A 14,794-nucleotide genomic window follows, 5' to 3' on the forward strand; every position below is an offset into this window, starting at 1 on the left:
AAAAGATAAAACTGGACAGAAATCCAATTAGTGGTAGCCAGAAGGGCGACAGTAAAACTAAAATTTACATCTTGCGGGCATCTCATGCTGCCTCTCCAAAGGGAATTCTGGGTAGGTTAGGCTTCCGGCACAGAAAAAGGTTCTGTGCAGACTGCGTGTCTGCACAGAAAAAGGTTCTGTGCAGACTGCGTGTGTGCACAGAAACTCTCCGGGAGGGTAAGCACCCCGGCACAGAAACTCTACATACATCGCTATCGTGTCAATCATCATCATATCACGTTAAAACTATACAAATGCGGACAAATATTCATACAAATATCCTCAAGTCAAATCATAAAACCAATCATGTCATTACATAAAATTCATATTATTACATAAAATTCATATCATGTCAAATTATTCATTTCTCGACGACATGCTCCTCCTCAAGGCGAGCGTCGCCTTCCTCCGGGGAGTCGAGTTGGGGGGCGGTCTTGTCCCGCACGTCGAGGATGCAGAGTTTCGCGACGGGGCGTCGATACACCTTGCCGTGGGATTCGCGAATATCCGCGACGCGGACAATTCCATCCTTTCCGGGGAAAACCTTCACCACCATCCCCAGTGGCCATAGATTTCGGTCGAGGGATTCATTCATTTCCACGACGACGTCCCCTTCTTGGATGGGTGCGGCATGGCGGTTCCATTTTTCCCGGCGGAGGAGAGTGGGGAGGTACTCTCGCACCCACCTCTTCCAAAATTGATTTGCCAGCTCTTGAGTAGCTCTCCACTGCTTGTGGCTTGTGAGATCAGCGGGACTGAAGCTTCCCAGCGGTTGCAAGTTGCTGGACCGTCCGATGAGAATGTGATTGGGGGTCAAGGCTTCCGGGTCGTTGGGGTCAACGGAGACATGAGTGAGGGGGTGGCTGTTGACCGAGTGTTCAGCTTCCACGAGAAAGGTGTACAGGGACTCATCCTTCAGATTCTTTTGCAGGAGGACCTTTCCCAGTGCGGTCTTTACGGAGCGGACGAGACGTTCCCAGCTTCCGCCAAAATGTGGTGCAGAAGGGGAATTCCAATGCCAAGTGATTCCACGCACGGAACATTCGCTCTCAGTTTGTTGTTGGTGTAATTCTTGCAGGGCCGTCTTCAACTCGTGGTCGGCGCCGCGAAAGTTGGTACCGTTGTCGGAGTAGATGTGGGCGGGGCATCCTCGTCTTCCCACAAATCTCCGGATTGCCATAATGCACGCGTCGGTATTCAGGCTGGTGGCGATCTCAAGATGCACGGCACGAGTGACCAGGCAGGTGAAGAGAGCACCGTATCTCTTCTCGCGGCTTCTCTTCACGATTACCTCGATGGGACCGAAGTAATCCAGGCCGGTACGGTGGAAGGGGATGACGTGACTGTCGAGTCGGGCTTCTGGCAGTTGTCCCATCTCGGGTGGGGTTGGTTTCGCTTTAAAGTTGCGGCAGATTTGGCAGGTCTGCTGAGCTTTCTTGACGGCCGAACGGAGATGGACAATGCAATCCTGTTGGCGAATCTCGTTCAGGACTCGTTCTGTACCATGGTGACCACACTGTCGGTGATAGTGGTCAATGAGGAGACGGGTGTAAGGGTGTCTGGCATCCAACAAAACTGGCCTCCTCCCGGCTTGGTCAACTTGTGATGCGTTGTCAATCCTTCCTCTGACACGCATTACTTGGTCGTTGTCAAAGTACGGGCAGAATTTGGACAATCTGCTCTTCTTGGGAAGGGGCAGATCTGCAGATAGGCACTCCCATTCATCTCGGAAACTTTGTTGCTGGCTCGTTTTCCACCACCATTGCTGGGCACGGAGCAGCTCGTCGGGACAAATCTCGTTGCTGCGGCGAGGGGATTGCTCCTTCTTCGCGATATCAACCACACGCAAAACATACGCCGTGGTATTGACCAGTCTTCTCCACAGTGAGAAACGACTGATGTCGATTAGGGGGGCGACTTCTTGGAGATGAAGCACACAATTCTTCATCTCCTCATCTGGGCAGAGTTTAATATTGTTGCAGGTCGGGACAGGCCAGTGGTTTTCTTCTCTGTGTAGAAAGGGGGGCCCATTCAACCAGCGACTGGATGGTTGAAAGTCGCAAGGGGATTCCAGGCGGGTCAACTCGTCCGCGACGTTCTCAAGTGTGGGGACCCACCTCCACTGTTCGGGAGTGGAGAGCTCTTGAATCTCTCCCACTCGGTTGGCGACAAACTGAACGTATTTTCGCCCGTCCGACTTTATCCACCCGAGAACCGTAGTGTTGTCGGACCAGAAAATCGTTTGGTCAATTTTCACATCGTGTTGTTGAGTGAGCGTGTTGGCGAGTCTCACTCCCATCAAGGCTGCTTGGAGTTCCATTCGTGGGATGGACAGGCTTTTCAGTGGGGCCACCTTTGCTTTTTCCATGACGAGGACAACTTCAAGGTCCTCTTCTTTCCGGACCCGGAAGTATCCCACGGCGCCGAATGCCTCTTCGCTGGCATCGACAAAAATATGAAGCTGGATCTCCTCCGCGGATGTGAAAATGGGGGAGTAGCAGCGAGGAAGCCGAAATTCCGGAATCTTCTGCACCTCCTGTAGCCAATTCTTCCATGACTCGAACATTGATCGGGGAATCTCATCATCCCACCCTATCCCACTACGCCATGCCTGCTGAAGTAGGATTTTGGCTTTGATGGTCAGGATGGCGAGGAATCCGAACGGGTCGTAAATGGACATGACGAGTGAGAGCATCTCACGCTTGGTGGGAATTTTCTTGCCGGTCAGAATCTCCTCTCTGGCTTTGACGAAGTTGAGGGAGAAAGTGAAGACGTCAGATTCCGGTCTCCAGAACAGACCGAGGACTCGTTCGATGACATTGTCTTCTCCCATTTGAAGGTCTTTCATGTTGTTAGCTCGCAATTCCTCGGGAATGTGGGCGACAACTTCGGGCGAATTTCACAGCCAATTTCTCAAATTAAATCCACCGGCGGCGTGGATGGCTCGGACTTCATCAAATCTTTTCATCCCCTGCTCCACGGTGTCACAACAGTCGAGGAGGTCGTCAACATAGTGGCGGTTGACTATGGCGTCGCAGGCGTCAGGAAATTGCTGTTGAAATTCTGCAGCATTCTGGTTCTTGGCTTCTTGGGCACACGTCGGGGAGCATGTTGCCCCAAAAATGAGGACACCCATCTCGAGGACGTCGGGGGGACGGGAACGGTCACGCCCTCTCCACAGGAAGCGTTGGGCTTGGGCATCTTCTTTCTTCACCCTCACCCGATGAAACATGTCCTCAATGTCGGCCGTTAGGGCTATCTTCCGCTGGCGAAACTTGAGGAGAATATTTGGCAGAGGGACCAGCTTGTCTGGTCCTTGGAGGAGGTAATCGTTGAGGCTGCGCCCATGATTCTTGGCGGCGGCATCAAATACAAAGCGAAGTTTCCCTGGTTTCTTTGGGTTGTAAGCCATGAAGTGGGGAATGTAATTGGTCTTGGCGGTGGTAATTGCAGCTTCGTCGGGGGGCAACCTTCTTGCGTATCCTTTGCTAAGATACTCTTCAATCTTCGCACAATAGCTGCTCATGAATGCAGGGTCGCCGTCCATCTTCTTTTCCATGGACAACAGGCGACGGTACGCGTTGGAATAGCTCTCCGGGAGCTGGACGTGGTCATCGCGCCACAGCAGAGCGGTTTCCCATCCGCCCTCGACGCGATGAGTGGCTGCATCGAGGATTTGCTGTGCTCGCTTGTCCTCGTTGGTTCTTGGGGTTTCCACGAGAGGCTTAACTCCGAACGACTCAGTGGAAAATTGATCTTTTACGAGTTGGTGAAGTGGGTCGAGTTCCTGCATGTGATATGGGTACTGTTCACGGCCGGCCCACGCAGTTCTGCCCATTAGCGCCCATCCTAGAGGCGTACGGATGGCAATGGGGGAATTGCTGTCGCTTCCTTTCCCAACACGACAATCTTGTTGGAGGAAGAGGCTGGGGTTATCCATCCCCACAAGAATCCCTGGACGTTTGCAATCATAGGTCTCCAAATTAATCCCTCGCAAATGTGACCACTTATTTAGCAGTGATTTCCGGACTGACTGCTCGCGGAGCCTCAGTCGGTCCACCGTCTTCACGTTTTTCAGGTCTTGCTGGAAGCTGCCGTCCCGTGACTTGACGCGGACGGAGACGACTTTGGTGTTTATGAGAGCGGGGTCACTCTGGAATCCGCCCACTCTGATCTGACGAGACGGTCCCTCCAGTCCAATGGCTTTGGCGATTGTGCTCTCCACGACGGTGAGGGTGCTTCCGCAATCGAGCATCAGGTGCGTCTCGATTGACCCCTTTGGACCCTCCAGCGTCACGGGCAGTATCATCAGATTGATGTACGGCAACTCTTCACCCGTGTTCACCATCTCTGGAGGAACTGCTGGGGGACGCTGACGGAGAGGACTTTCTGGTTCCTCCGCGGGTCGTCTTCTTGGCTGGTTAGTGTGAAGCAGCTTGTGGTGGGGTTTGTCGCACCCCTCGACTCCACAAGCTCGCGGAAACTGGCATTCCCTTCTGGAGTGGCCGGACCCCAAACAACGGAAGCAAATGTGCTGGCTTTTTACCAGCTCCCATCTCTCATCCATTGATTTGTTGGCGAAGTCCGGGCACGTATACAATTTATGACGGTTGTTTTTGCAACAGGGACAGCTCTCTGGCGGCCTTCTTTGTTGTTGACGGGGACGATTATCTTGACGGTTGCCTCGTGTTCTCTTCGCTTCCTCTTCCGCCACCATGACTCGGTCGTGGGAATTCTTCCTCCTGCGCTCGTGGTGGCGGTCTTCGCTGCTTATCTTGGGGGGACAAAGGGGCCATGCAGCGTCCGAGTAGTTGGTTAGCCAGTCCGCGAAGAAATCAACGGTGGCCACTTGTTGACCGGATTGCTGTAGATGTCTGGACCACTCCAACTGACTGACGCTCGGCAACTTCCCCACCAACTCCTTGATGAGCATGGGGTTACTTAAATGTTGGGCACAGTTTAGGGCTTGAATAGTGGCGGAGAGATTATCTACGGCGATGCCCAGGTCAACGAGGGTGTCCAGCCGTTCCATCTTGACTGGAGGTAAATCCTGGACCCTCTTCATCATATTCTCTATGATTTGATCGGGCCGACCAAATCTGCGTTGCAACTTTTGCAAAACTGTTGGGACGCTTGCGGGGGACAGTAGAAGACATTGCACCATCTTCAGTGCTTCTTCCTTCAGGCAGCGTTGCAGACGGACGAGGTTTTCTGCAGGGGAAAACTGGCAGAAACTGGTGCTGCTTTGGTAGGCAACGAAGAAGGCGGGCCACTCTTCCGGTCGGCCAGAAAACACTGGCAAATCCCGACCCTGAAGCTGTCGAGCCAAAATCTTGTCGGTTACTGAAGCAGTTGGCTGGCTGTTCACCTGGGGAACCATTACGTTTTGTTGCGGGGATGGACACCCGGCATTCTGCTGCGGGGGTGGATACCCAGCGGTCTGCTGCGGGGGTGGATACCCAGCGGTCTGCTGCGGGGGTGGACACCCGGCGTTCTGCGTGGACGACGGCACGGTCCAATAATTCGATGAACTTGGGGGGGGATTCGGCTTTGCAAACGTTGCAAAGAGTGGATTGTTCAGGGCAGTCGTGGTGGTCGTAGCTGACGATGAAACCGTTCGGGGTTGTGAATTCGTTTGCGTTGTAGTCATGGGCGGAGATGATGATGACACTTGTGGCTGTGTCCACCATGACCACGGCGTTTGACATGATTCTGGAGCGATAGGGGGCATAGCTTGGCTTGTTATCGTTGTCGTGGGTGGCTGAGCAAATGAAGGAACACTTGACGCAAACTCTGGCGTGATTGTCGGGAAATGCCAGGCATTCAATTCAGGGGAAACAATTGATGGGGTAATTGGAGGTAGACCTGTCTGCTGTTGCTGTTCACCTGCCCATTTAAGAGTCAAATCCCTCTTATCTACTTGCTCCAACTCCATTTCTACGTCCGAATCGCTGTCCAACTTGTTCATGTCCATGTCAGCTTGAATTTGGATTTCCTTTTTCTGGATTTCCACTAGTTCTTCTTCGAACTGAATTTCCACCTTTGCTCGCACCAAATCCTCCGTCAACTGTTCCAGGTCGTTTTCCAGACCTTTACGTGTTGCCGTGAAGCGTTCTATTTCTTCTGGGGGAAGGGTGCGGTCTTCGCACAGATCGTGCAAACGTTGGATCTTGCGGGAGAGGTTCTGATGCCGCGCCTCCATGAGGGCGAGCTCCCTTCTTCGTGGTAGTTGCGCCTTATCCACTTGGACGAGTGCGGAACGAGTTTCCGCCTCAATCTTCTTCTGTTGGCTTCGGACGGTCCCTCTAGATCCGCTCCCTGAGTTGGAGCGACCGGACGTCGACGCTGGCGAATCCACGGCCGGCGGAGCTGCAAGGACGAAATCCTCGAATCGTCGTGGCATTGCTCCCGCGGTGGACCGGACAGGTCTTCCTAGTCCCGACATCTAGAGGACCAATAGACCCAACAAAGAGAAAAATTAAATATTGTCCTTGTGGGGGGGAAATTGGACGTCACTTCCCAGATAATGAACCCCTTCGGGCGGGTACAAACCCAAAATACAGGTGTCAACTGGGTGACGACGACTCCCAGTTGTGGCGTTGCGGTATGGACCCTATTTGGCGGCGGTCCGGAGCGTGACGACGACCCGACGGTATGGACCCTGGCGATGGTCGGCAGGTGGTCCTCCTCCTCGTCGAATCTCTCTCTCTCTCAACACTAACACTTTAGGGCTGAGTCAATTCGGTCGCGTGACCATGTGGTGGTTTGGTTGTGATTTAGAGGACTGTATGTAGGTGTGACTTGTGATTCGATGTTATAACTTGATGACCGTGCAAATAAACGAAGTGGCGGTGGTCAAACGATGTAGTTATTTAATGTCACAAATCCAATTGCTTTTACAAATTAAGAGAGAGTGGCGATGTACAAATATTTAGCGACGAAAAGGACAAAATGGTTGGAGGCACTAGTTCTTCCTCCGGTCGTCGTAGCATACTAAAATTATTTTACCAACTTTCACATATATGTGGCCGAGTGGCCATTACACAAAACTCCCCACTTTTCACAAACACCAATCCAAATTGAACAACACAACTGAAGTGGGAGTACAATAGGAATTATTCTGACCAATTAGGAGAAAGGTTACACGAGTTCACAAGAGTCAAGTAGTCAAATTTCAAGATAAAAGTTGGACAGAAAATCCAATTAGTGGTAGCCAGAAGGGCGACAGCAAAACTAAATTTACATCTTGCGGGCATCTCATGCTGCCTCTCCAAAGGGAATTCTGGGTAGGTTAGGCTTCCGGCACAGAAAAAGGTTCTGTGCAGACTGCGTGTCTGCACAGAAAAAGGTTCTGTGCAGACTGCGTGTCTGCACAGAAACTCTCCGGGAGGGTAAGCACCCCGGCACAGAAACTCTACATGCATCGCTATCGTGTCATTCATCATCATATCACATTAAAACTATACAAATGCGGACAAATATTCATACAAATATCCCCAAGTCAAATCATAAAACCAATCATGTCATTACATAAAATTCATATTATTACATAAAATTCATATCATGTCAAATTATTCATTTCTCGACGACATCAGGTAAAGCCAGACTTTGCAAGACAGAACGAGACCTTTTAACTTCTCCTGTCTCTTCATTTTCACCCACTAAATCAAAACGAACCAAATTCAGCCTCTCTGACCCCTGATACCAGCCATTAGAAAATATATCAATCACTATATTATTGGCACTGATAAAATCTTGTCCTAGCAAAACCGAATATTCAAGCTCTGGCACAAAATGAAACTTTTGTTTCCTAATTCCGGAAACCCACGTAGTAGTTAAATTTGCAAATTGAGTAGACACAGAATCTCCACCAACCCAAGAAACATTTGTAAGACAGCTCTTTTTTTATATTCAAAAAATCTACTAAATTCATGACCTCTTGGCCAATTAAAGAAACTGATGCACCGGTGTCCAACAACGCCAAAAAGCTTCGACCGCAAATTGAAACTTGAATTAAAGGGGACTTTGCATTTACCGACCTGAATAAATCCCGTTTTCTACACTGATAACTTTCACTAAAAACCTCAGCTTCACGAACCACCTTTGGTTCACTTCGGACCTCGTTTGTTAAAACCTGATTTTGAAATTCTAAACATTGTCGCCCGATATGTTCCCCATTTCTACAAAGAAAACAAACTCTACTTTGTGAACATCCGTTCACACTATTTAAACTAAATGACAAACTTGACTGACTTGCTAAATGATAACTTTCATGATTAGAAAAACTAGCCCTTTCAGAATTCAAATTTTTACGACCGCTTGAACTTTCGAAGGATTGCGGCGCACAAGAGTAATGAACGGAATCGAACCAGCTACAATCCACATTACTTCCCGTCCTACTTTGTGGCCCAAAATCTCCTCCACGAGAAACTGGAAAATATTTCTCACTACTCGAACTATGCCCTAAATTATCAATGACGCCTGAATTTCCCTTATTAAAACTACTAAGGACCAATGCTAATTTCTCTAAAGCCGATGTCACATCTTTCCTAACTTTTTGACTTTCTTGGAGACTACTAACTAAGTCGGGCATCTCACTAAATTGTAAACCCTTCTGTTTACTCCTACTACTACCGGAAAAATAATCACTCGACATGATCCCAAACTATATATTCTCGAATTGCTAAAAAATAATGCCCAAGAATGTACTTTCGGAACGTAAACAAAACAAAATCGTACCATCCCGCAATATACTATCACAATTTCTTTGACTAATATTATGAACAATATCACACTAAATCCAGGAAAAGTAGTATCCAACAAAAACTTTCCTCCACAATTTTATGCCCAAACTATGCAACACAAATTGAGCAGCTTAAAAAATCCACATTTATATTCTAAACTAACAAATCTAGTATTCCACACGTTGCACCTAATTTCTCGCAAATCTATTAAAACGCAGTATCCCGGACTCCCAAACACACTTGGACGTAAACAAACAGCAATCTTGTCGCCTATTATGCAAACATTTAACTAACCTAAATCCTCTAATTTCTCTTCAACGTTCCTAAACTGCAGTGCCCCATACCAGGCGCCATTTTGTGACGAATTATCTACTATCGAAGAAGAATAATTACGACACGCTTGCGTATCTCACGCAAATCCGAGGTTCTTACTGCCTAATAACTAGTAAAATTACTAATAATTGTGACGCAACACAGAACAACTACAATGACAATCTGCTATTTATTACTGGCTCACAACACCTACATACATACTTTCACCGCTAAATCAAAATGATAATACCCTGACCAGACTAACCAATATGAGAATAACTTAAGTCCATGCAGCATGGGGTACTACAACATATGCAAAGGCCATCTAGATCTGTGATTGGCAGGTGGTGAAGCTCCCCTCCTCAATCCTGTGCCTCAGTTGCTTCATTTGTTCACAATAAAATTCTTTACAGTTGGAGTTTAGGTCCTTTTGCACCACCGAAATTAGTTCATAATGATCCATAAATCTCGTTCCTGTGAGTATTTTTTCCAAATTTGGAAATAAATAAAAATCACAAGGGGCCAGATCAGAAGAACTGGCCCTCGTAAATAGATGAATTCCGTCTTCGCAACAAGTATTATTTGAGCAAAGCTTCAGTTTGGAAATAATAAATTACAAATTCTTGCTATAATTAGTCTGAAAAAAGTTTTCTAATTTATTTTCTAAACTTTGGTCTCCAACTACACTCTTTGAAAGATAGGCATAACTGGTAATAAATCATTACTGAATGCAATGAACATTACAGGAAATTAATATGTGATGAAAATAAGTCGCAAACCTTGCAAATCCGGTAATAAATCAATACCAGCATGATCACGATTTACGGGAGTTTATCTCAGTCATTGATTTTAATGATTTTTTAAATTTATTGTATACTGTACACCCCGAAATTATTTAAATTTGGAAATTTCGTATTAATTTAGGATTTACAGATAGTCTCGCATCCAACTTTAATTCACTAATTTGACAACGAATTTGATAAGTCGCAATTTTTCTACCGATAAATATTTGTCTTGTATATTTTTGTCTGCTAATTTGTTCCAACCAATTGATTCTTAAATTTTTGTATAGTTTCATCTCGAAATCATACACAAATTTTGAATTGCAGATCAGCAACGAGTATTTATTGGTATAATTATCAATGATGAAAAGACAGAAGAGAAAAGAAAAAGTATATAATTATTTTCTGTTAATCAATTCCTTTTGCGAAATTGAACTTTGCAAATTAAAATGTTGACAGCCATTTATGCACCGTATTTTTTTGTAGCCTCCCAATGATGTAAAGAAAAGTTTGCAGTGAAAATTTGTAAAATCTTAATTAAAAATTGTAAGATATGTAAGAATTATGCGCCGTAGATGGAATTAACGAGAAATTAATAGTTGAAATGGGATGGTCAGATAAGATGAGAATTTTGTGTAACAATTTAATACGCAATAAATAAATCGTTGCATACTTTGTGTATAAAGAATAAATTTTAAAATTCATGAATAAACAGAATTTCATTTTTATTTAATATATTATTTCAAATTATTCATAATTTGAAGCTTGAATTGTAGGGCAGCCGGGGGCGACTGCGGCCACGAGGCAATTGTGGCCAGTGAAGTTTTCAAGGTCAAAACCGCATATTTTTCAAAAACGAAAAATTTCACCTTGTAGTACTATATCACTAAATTATTGCGTTAAAAATTTTTTAATTGAAATACTTTTCTGTTCAATTCGATCAGGCGACATTTAAATTTGGATTTCATCGTTAATAGAAAAGCAAGTGTTATAATTATCTTTACTTCAATCATACATGCCTATAGTATATTTTCATAGTAATTTGCATATGAAATTCCTGCCCAAATAATTATAAAATTGGTGGCCACACTATCCCCCCAATATTTGGAATTGGGGGGTAAGTGTGGCCATTTGTGGTGTGGTTAGTGTGAAGGGAAACTGTTCGAATTTTTGACTGTTTTGTTTGTCAGTGGAATATTTCTTGTCAACAAAATGTTTGTTGACCCTAAAAAAATTTATCCTGATTAATTATATCGATACCAACGCAGTATTAGCGCCAACCACGCTGATGCTAAGAGTCTGACCCTCGGACTCCTCCCCCTCCACTCCCCTCACCCGAAATTGAACCATAAATTATTAGTCGAGTATCATGACCATTATTCACTAGATATCTTTGTGCTATTCCTCCAGTTGACTTATTTGAAAGTCATTCAAAGAAAACGATTACAATTAAAAAATTACTATAACGAGGCGCCTCTTAAAACAGGGAGGCAACTTAACAACGCAGAAATTATATCAGCCCAAAATTATCGTCTGAATCTCCAAGACCAAAAAACATAAAAAAAATGCAATATCCATAAAGCAAAGCCTAACTTAAGCTCAAACTGAGGAGCTGAATCCGGAAAACGCCAAGAAAGAGTCAAGCAGACAAACATATGTCCACAAAAACGAAATATAAAAGCTAGCAAAAGCTAAACCCGTCTATATGTCAACCAGAAACTCAGCAACAAGAAAAATAACTAAAAACCATGTATTTTTTGATATTTTTTAACTTAAACACTTGTCTAACCATTGGCCGCAGTCGCCCCATTTGCAGGGGCGAGTGCGGCCACCTATTTTTTTGCTATCAATAATTTATAACTATGAATTGCAATTATTGTTTTAACTATTTGTTGATCTTAATGTAAAGTCAAATAGTTAATTAAGAATACAAAATTCTTAAAATAAGTATTTTTGCCTCCGAAGTATTTTTGTTTCACCAAAGCAAGCATCTTCGTAAAAAAGTGGCCGCAGTCGCCCCCGGCTACCCTACTTGAGTCATGTAAAACTTGTTAAATATAATTGATTTAAGTATTTCACAATTAAACAAACTTGGCGTGAAAATTTAATAAAGTTAAGATAAGAAGCACATTTTCAAATTTTCTTGTACAATATAATATCTGTAGATTGATGTAGAAATAAATTCAACGTCGAATGATAACAAGTTTTTATTAGAAATGGAGAAAGTAGTAAATAAAAAATGTGTGCTAAGTAATGCGCTTATTTTGATTTCTTTATTATGATAAGTTTTTAGGAAATGAAGACATTTTTCGAATCTGTATCTTGATTTTTACAGTGTGGAAAATAGGATGAATTTTTAATTCAAAATAAATATTATAGATTTGATGGCAAATATCTGTAGTTGAGACGTAGTTTGAAATCAAGTTTTGCAAAAATCGTGGATATACGCAATTTTTGTGTAATTCAACAAAATTATTTGCCAGCCTCACAACACGTAAAAAAGTTGAATAAATACCATGCATGGTTTGTAGGTCAATTTATCACTCTTCGCCCTTATTTCCCAGATGAAATTAAGGGTTTTTTTTGGTGGAGAGAATTATTGATTTCTAAGAAGCAAAATATTTTATTACGACAAATTTTGACATTAAACCTATCCGTTATTGAAAATATATTTCTTGTTATCAGAAAAAAAATTGTGCTGAGTGAAATTTAGAAATATTGTAGAACGAACACTTTCGATATAATTATTTGTTATCAGTAGTACAATTTGATGTCAGAGTACATACTGCTGGTTTTTTTGAAGAAACTTTAACTTGACAAAATCGATTTATAATCATTACTCCTTCTGTAACAAGTCAGCGGTATTTTATTGTTTTATTTTTATTCGTGTAGAATTTTATAAAATAAACGAACGCCTTGGACGACAGCTTCTTTGGTTTTTCGAAAAATTGATTTACCAAAAACCGTTTTCAGATAGTTTTAGATAAATTTATGTTTCAATTTTAATTTAATTCAAATTTGTTTGCATGAATTAATCAATTTAGCATTAATATGGAGAGACCAATGAATCTTGATTATTTTGATAAAGTACAAAATTTATGTTTTTTTATGAATCGGAAGATTGATCTCACAATAATTTGAAGCATGTGAAAAATAATAAAGAATTTTAAAATTGTACTAAATTTTCATTTTTATATTCAGTTACAATAAGTTCGATTGGTTACGGTTGAAAATTCATTTATTTTATTGATTTTATTTCATTATTTGATTTTATTTTCATTGTTATCTATGTCCATAAATAACAATAAAATCAATTAATTTTCAACCGTAATGAACTTTTATTTAAAAATTTTTATAAACATTAGAATAATGCAAAAGTTTAGGTCATAGAAAATACTTACTGTATTGTAAACACTAGAAACAATCGATAAAAAAATGTTTAAATCACGGAATGATCAAATTTCACTTACAATTTCAAACCTAACCCTTCCTAAATTATCATAAATTATCCTAAGTTTTGACCCATATTCCAAGTCAAATTGGGTCCTTTTCTATACTTTCGTGATTCTGAACTATTGCAAAAGTTGGTACCGATTTCGGTAGAGAGTTCATATCAGACCACTTTATACATATATTTATAACCCTATTGAAATTTATTGAATCATTACTTCTCCGAGTATTTAAATTTAGCTTACTTCAACCGACATCGTAATACCTAATAAATAGTACTGTTTAGCAATACTGCGGTAATGGCAAATATACCGATCAGAAATAAATCATTAGTAAATCCTGGAGAAAATCATTAACAATCAAATACTTCTTCTTAACAAAATAATTCATATGTGTTTTTTTATTTATTTATTTATTTGTGCATAATAAAATTGAATACTTTAACGACATTAGTTTAATTTTCGAAAATTGTTTATCATAAATTGTCTACAGATGTAACTATTTTTCTGTAGGGTAGTTTTTATTTAAATTTAAAGATGTCCACCTAAATTCTACTAATCATTTTATATTTTTTTAACCTCAATTTCAAAATATTTGAAATTTTCATTCGATGTATGACAGGTTGCAAAATGTTTTAAAATTCTTAATAATATGCTTCAAAAGCAAATGGTAAACGATTTACCACGTAAAAACATAAGTTTAATGAATAAGGTCGCGTAAATGTATCAAAATAATTTCGCTCGAGGAAAACACTAATTTCATGGAAGACTTGTTTTGATTTGTTTGACGTGATTTCTATTCGTATGTTTTTATACGTCCTGAAAACTATGGAACGTAAACCCGACAGTACTGTCATCGACCATGTCATCTAATAGCTTACTAATCTACTCATATTTTTAGTATTTCAACATTCAGCTTTAAAGCTGGAAAACATAATCATTTTTATGCGTAAAAATTATCATAAAAACGGCATACAATTCAATGTGCACAAGTTACAAATTGCAATGGAAGTTAACTGCTCAATATCCAGGTTTGGATTGAATAATAAAAATCTCCTATCAATAAATTTTAAAATAAATGTTGGACTTATGTATATGCAAAAAAATTATTTTTTTGAAGATTGAGGAACTTATTGTGTAAACAGATGTATAAACGTTAGGTAGGTTTGTACTAAAGTTGAATTTTTTGATAATTTAGAGACACATTTCGTAAATATATTTAAGCAAATGAATGAATTACTTTGTGAAATAAGAAATTATACAATTAACTCGGAATAAATTGTTACCGATCGGTAGTATAAACCCATTTATAATCCGGTAACAAATCAATACCAATGTATACATAAGTTTTCTAAGAGTTTAATTGAAAACTCTATCAAGTTTTTCACCTGTAATAAATAAACTGCTATTTGATTGTTTAATTCTATCCACCCACACACTACTGCATTTCTCAGTGTGAAATATGCCT

The 14,794-nt window shown here is 41.9% G+C and overlaps 1 protein-coding gene across 1 annotated transcript; it reads right to left on the reverse strand.

Moving 5' to 3' along the window:
• Window positions 1–400: 400 nt before the first annotated feature.
• On the reverse strand, window positions 401–2,887 carry LOC110857506. The gene has a single exon (XM_022106094.1). The coding sequence runs from the start codon at window positions 2,885–2,887 to the stop codon at window positions 401–403; it is 2,487 nt and encodes an 828-aa protein (XP_021961786.1).
• Between the last annotated feature and the right edge of the window lie 11,907 nt (window positions 2,888–14,794).

The sequence above is a fragment of the Folsomia candida genome, unplaced genomic scaffold, assembly GCF_002217175.1.
Source record: "Folsomia candida strain VU population unplaced genomic scaffold, ASM221717v1 Fcan01_Sc019, whole genome shotgun sequence".
Lineage (NCBI taxonomy): Eukaryota > Metazoa > Arthropoda > Collembola > Entomobryomorpha > Isotomidae > Folsomia > Folsomia candida.

Bases quoted from the DNA above. Each gene is read 5' to 3' on its own strand.
- LOC110857506 (XM_022106094.1), bottom strand. From the start codon at position 2,887: ATGAAAGACCTTCAAATGGGAGAAGACAATGTCATCGAACGAGTCCTC.